General features: G+C 41.8%; 1 protein-coding gene across 1 annotated transcript in view; it reads right to left on the bottom strand.

Moving 5' to 3' along the window:
• The window catches only part of LOC133569960 (ras association domain-containing protein 5-like), a 29011-nt gene continuing 22967 nt past the window's right edge, over positions 1-6044 (bottom strand). The window contains exon 5 of the mRNA XM_061922522.1: positions 1-4573. Coding sequence (XP_061778506.1) covers positions 4418-4573 — 156 coding nt within the window. The 3' untranslated portion in view covers positions 1-4417. The remainder of the gene's footprint in view (positions 4574-6044) is intronic.

The following is a 6044-nucleotide window of genomic DNA, read 5'->3' as shown; positions in this document are numbered from 1 at the left end:
CGGCTTTAGAGACATTTTTCATTTATTCCAGTCAGAAGAGATTCCACAGGAGTACACACCTGCATCCACATAGGTGGCACACTTCTTTTAACTCCTCATAAATAACTCGGCCACACAAACATTGTTGCAAGGACAAACGGAGCGTTCAAAGACCGCCGGGAAAATGGGAATAAAATGTTCAGAGTCCAACATTTTCACACATGCAAACCTTTTTGCACGCAGACGCTGAGGCACCCGTGCAGGAGCGCACGCAGGTGTGGGCTCCCTACTGTGGACCCGGGGACCAAAAACCCAAGGCACTGCCTGCAGGATCGGCTCCGAAAAGCCTCCCTTTCACAACATTCCAATAAAAACCCAACAAAAATATTTTGTGGCGACGACAAACCGCCTCAAGTAGATTTTCCACGGCACAGCAAAAGCAGGGAGGACGAGGTACAGGTTCCGGTACTTGACCCAAGCGTGAAGTCCTAAACCGTGACCGGGACTATTTCAGAGTCCTCGCCACGTTCCGTAGTTTTCGTGAGGATGCGACGCGGTTCCACCCAAGGATTATACACCGAGGTCCGAGGATCTAGTCAGACCACTGACCCTAAAAGTCCTCCGTGGGAGTGGGGCTCAATGGCCGACAGTCCGATAGAACTCTTCTCAATCGAGTTGTGGACTAGACTAAGATCCAGTAAGAAGGGATTGGTATGTCGCATTTTACCTGACACATGAAGCGTGACGAAACCCAAAAATGTGTTTTTTTTCACCACAGCGTCAGTTGCCACGTCGAGTTGGCGCTTTCCATCCTTTTCGGCAAGCTGCATTGCAAAATGATCGACCGCTTTACCCCCTCTTCCTCTTACGCGAGATCCACCCGGGAGCGTATGAACACCTTCCCTACCGTAGGGTCGTGCGATCCAGATGATAGAAACGTTACAAATGTTTTTTGATATCACATTAACCATAAATTAGCATGTATGCTAGGCAGGAGATTAGTATTCTCCCATTCGTTGCAATTTACCTGACACAGGAAACGTGACAAATTTGGGGAGGAAGGCAAGGGGAGGGGTTGAATATCCTAAAAAAAATGTTTGACTGCGGCGTCAGTTGCCACGTCGATTTGGCACTTTCCATCGTTTTCGGCAAGCTGCGTTGCAAAATGATCGACCCCTTTACCCCCTCTTCCTCTTACGCGAGATCTCCTCTTCCTCTTACGCGAGATCCACCTGGAAGTGTATGAACACCTTCCCTACCGTAGGGTCGTGCGATCCAGACGATAGAAACGTTACAAATGTTTTTTGCTATCACATTAACCATAAATTAGCATGTACGCTAGGCAGGAGATCAGTATTCTCCCATTCGTTGCAATTTACCTGCCACATGAAACGTGACAAATTTGGGGAGGAGGGCAAGGGGAGGGGTTGAATATCCTAAAAAAAATTTTTGGACTGCGCCGTCAGTTGCCACGTCGAGTTGGCGCTTTCCATCCTTTTCGGCAAGCTGCATTGCAAAAGGATCGACCCCTTTACCCCCTCTTCCTCTTACGCGAGATCCACCCGGGAGTGTATGAACACCTTCCCTACCGTAGGGTTGCGCGATCTAGACGATAGAAACGTTTCAAATCTTTTTTGATATATTAATCGTAATTTAGCATGTACGCTAGGAAAGGAGATTAGTATGCTCCCATTCGTTGCAATTTACCTGACACATGAAACGTGACAAATTTGGGGAGGTGGGGAGGGGTTGAATATCCTAAAATGTGTTTTTTCACCACGGCGTCAGTTTCCACGTCGAGTTGGCACTTTCCATCCTTTTCGGCAAGCTGCATTGCAAAATGATCGACCCCTTTACCCCCTCTTCCTCTTACGGGAGATCCGCCCGGGAGCGTATGAACACCTTCCCTACCGTAGGGTCGCGCGATCCAGACGATAGAAACGTTACAAATCTTTTTTGATATCATATGAACCGTAAATTAGCATGTACGCTAGGAAAGGAGATTAGTATGCTCCCATTCGTTGCAATTTACCTGACACATGAAACGTGACACATTTGGGGAGGTGGGGCGGGGGTTGAATATCCTAAAATGTGTTTTTTGACCGCGGCGTCACTTGCCACGTGGAGTTGGCGCTTTCCATCCTTTTCAGCAGGCTGCATTGCAAAATGATCGACCCCCTCACCCCCTCTTCCTCTTACGCGAGATCCACCCGGGGGCGTATAAACACCTTCCCTACCGTAGGGTTGTGCGATCCAGAAAATAGAAACGTTACAAATCTTTTTTGAAATCATATTAACCGTAATTTAGCATGTACGCTAGGAAGGAGATTAGTATGCTCCCATTTGTTGCAATTTACCTGACACATGAAACGTGACAAATTTGGGGAGGGGTTGAATATCCTAAAATGTGTTTTTTGACCGTGGCGTCAGTTGCAAAGTCGAGTTGGCGCTTTCCATCCTTTTCGGCAGGCTGCATTGCAAAATGATCGACCCCTTACCCACTCTTCCTCTTACGCGAGATCCACCCGGGGGCGTATAAACACCTTCCCTACCATAGGGTTGTGCGATCCAGATGATACAAACGTTACAAATCTTTTAAACACTGTCGTGACAACGCGTGGCTAACGTCCCCCCACAGTGCAAAGCCACCTCCGAGTGAGAAACCCGCACCTCCGCGGCGGCGAATAAACAACGTTTCTTCTAAGTATCTTCCCCCGAGGAGCAGGAATAGCTAACCATGCACCACATGCGGTAAGAGGACGTATGCTAACCGCGAAGCTAGAATTTTTGAATGTAAACAAAAGGAGGGCAGGTCGATACAAATATCGACAGTAATGATACCAAGTAAAATATCATTTTATGCTCGATATGTCCGCGGTTAGGTGGATATTCTATATTATCAAAATATTTGATATCATATTAACAGTAAATTAGGATTAATATGCTGCCATTCGTTGCAATTTACCTGACACATGAAACGTGACAAATTGAGGGGGCGCGTGATCCGCTTACGTCACCAGGTGGCAGCAGACTGTTGACTATGTTGAAATGCAGTTTTGTGACGATTCCAACTTTGACCACGGTCGCTATGGAGAGTGGAGCTTTCAGTCATTTTCAGCAGACTGCATTGCCAAATGATCAACTCATGGGGCCGTGTGAACCCCTTCCCTACAGTCTGTTATTCAAACGTTGTCCAAAATAATACAACATTAATTAATTAATTTAAAAAAATAATAGTTGTTTGACTGCACATTATCCTGCCTGTTTGAAAATATTAACATATTTAAGTGTTTATTATTGTTGTCATTGGTCAAATTAATTCATAAATTTGTATTATTTCATTTTTTTTCATCAACCAACTAAATTGTGTTCATATTTTGTTGGGCATTTTTATACTTTTAATTGAATAATAATAATACAAATTATTATTATAGTTAGTCTAAAAAAATGCATATTTTTCTCATTAAATATGAATTTTTTTTGCTCTTTTTTTCTTACATTTTTTATGTTTTTCCCCCCATATAATAACTGAAAATAATAATAATAATACAGTTGATTAATTGAATATTATTCTGCCTGTTTGAAAATGTTAACACATTCAAATGTTTATTATTGTTGTCATTTGTCAAATTAATTCATATAAATAGTATTATTACATTTTTTAATCAACCAACTAAATTGTGTTTACATTTTAAGGAGGGGAAGCATTTTTATAACTATTACTATTATTGTTATTCCCCCCCAAAAAATGACCTTTCTCTCATTAAATTTGACATTCTTTGCTCTTTTTTCCTACATTTTACTGTTGTTTTTTCAGATAATCTGTTAAGACACACAACTTCAGACAAGTTCGATGCCAGCCTGAATTTTACTTGGTATCACATCGGTAAGAAAATCGGCGGTATCGCACATCGCTGTGGTAAAACCCGTCTAAACATTTAAAACCCTCTGCGTTCAAAAAAGGAGGTTGTGAAAGGCTTCGTGGGTCATGTGACACTTACTGAGGTTGGTCATGTGACACTTACGGAGGCTGGTCATGTGACACGGAGGTTGGTCATGTGACACTTACGGAGGTTGGTCATGTGACCTGTGGGATGAAATGGCAAGGAAATAAATGATCGTTTTCTTTTCCTTGCACCTGTGTCACTCCCCAATCCTCAGGCAGGAGAAACCTTGTTCCTGCGCGTCTGATTGTGCCTCCTGCTCGGCATCCTGAGGCCTGGAAGGTTCTATGAGCGGGAGGAGGAGGAGGAGAAGAAGAAGAAGGTCGGCTCCTTGTCCCCTTGCAGAGTCTCCAAACGCCCTACCCAAGATGGCCGCCTGAGGGTTGCTGTGCGTCCTGAGAAGGTGTGGACATGCGGAGAAAGGAGGTCTTCGTCTCCAAACTCTTGGGATCGCGTTTTAGTCTCTCCCTGCGTTGACCTCGCGTGGCCCGAGGTCAGGGGTCAAGGTGCTGTTCTTGGTGCTGCAGAGCGTGCTGCAGTCTGCGTCTGTACACGCTGTATTTGTACTCCACCGCTCGCACGCGCTCAGACTCCTCCTTGTCCAGAATGACCAGGAAGTTTTGCAGCTCCGGGACGGAGAACGCATGCCACTGCAGAGGCAATACAAGCACACGTAGTGTTACTCACTTTAGGGAGTAGAACCTCTTTTCAATACAAGCACACATACTATTACTCACTTTAGGGAGTAGAACCTCTTTTCAATACAAGCACACATACTATTACTCACTTTAGGGAGTAGAACCTCTTTTCAATACAAGCACACGTAGTATTACTCACTTTAGGGAGTAGAACATATTTTCAATATAAGCAGACGTAGTATTACTCACTTTAGGGAGTAGAACCTCTTTTCAATACACACATAGAATTACTAATTTTAGGGAATATAACTTATTTTCAATACAAGCAAATGTAGTATTACTCACTTTAGGGAGAAGAACTTCTGTGCTATACAAGCAAACGTAGTATTACTCACTTTAGGGAGTAGAACCTCTTTTCAATACAAGCACACGTAGTATTACTCACTTTAGGAGTAGAAAATATTTTCAATACAAACAAACACAGTATTACTCACTTTAGGGAGTATAACATCTTTTACATACAAACAAACATAGTATTACTCATTTTAGGGAGTATAACTTATTTTCAATACAAGCACACGTAGTATTACTCACTTTAGGGAGTATAACCTCTTTTCAATACAAGCACACATAGTATTACTCACTTTAGGGAGTAGAACCTCTTTTCAATACAAACATTGAATTATTTGTTTTAGGGAAATAACTTATTTTCAATACAAGCAAACGTAGTATTACTCACTTTAGGGAGAAGAACTTCTGTGCTATACAAGCAAACGTAGTATTACTCACTTTAGGGAGTAGAACCTCTTTTCAATACAAGCTAACGTAGTACCATTCACTTTAGAAAGGAGAACCTATTTTCAATACCAACAAACGTAGTATTACTCACTTTAGGGAGTATAACTTATTTTCAATACAAGCAAACATAGTATTACTCACTTCAGGAAGAAAAACTTCTGTGCTATACAAGCAAACGTAGTATTACTTGCTTCAGGGAGTATAATCGCTTTTCAATACAAGCACACATAGTATTACTCAAATTAGGGAGTAGAACCTCTTTGCTATACAAGCAAACATAGTACTATTCACTTTAGGGAGTATAACTTATTTTCAATACAAACAAACATATTATTACTCACTTTAAGGAGTATAACGTATTAGCTATACAAGCAAACGTAGTATTATTCACTTTAGGAAGTAGAACGTCTTTTCAATACAAGCACACAGAGTATTACTCACTTTAGGGAGTAAAACATCCTTTCGATACAAGCACACATAGTATTACTCACTTTAGGGAGTAGAACCTCTTTTCAATACAAAAAAACATAGTTTTACTCACTTTAGGGAGTATAACTTATTTTCCATACAAAAAAATGTAGGATTACTCATTTTAGGGAGTATAACTTATTTTCAATACAAACAAGCGCAGTATTACTCATTTTAGGGAGTAGAACCTCTTTTCAATACAAGCAAATGTAGTATT

Source organism: Nerophis ophidion, linkage group LG16 (genome assembly GCF_033978795.1).
Source record: "Nerophis ophidion isolate RoL-2023_Sa linkage group LG16, RoL_Noph_v1.0, whole genome shotgun sequence".
Taxonomy (NCBI): domain Eukaryota; kingdom Metazoa; phylum Chordata; class Actinopteri; order Syngnathiformes; family Syngnathidae; genus Nerophis; species Nerophis ophidion.
Note: the sequence above shows the minus strand (reverse complement) of the source record. Positions and strands in the feature narration are given on the sequence as shown.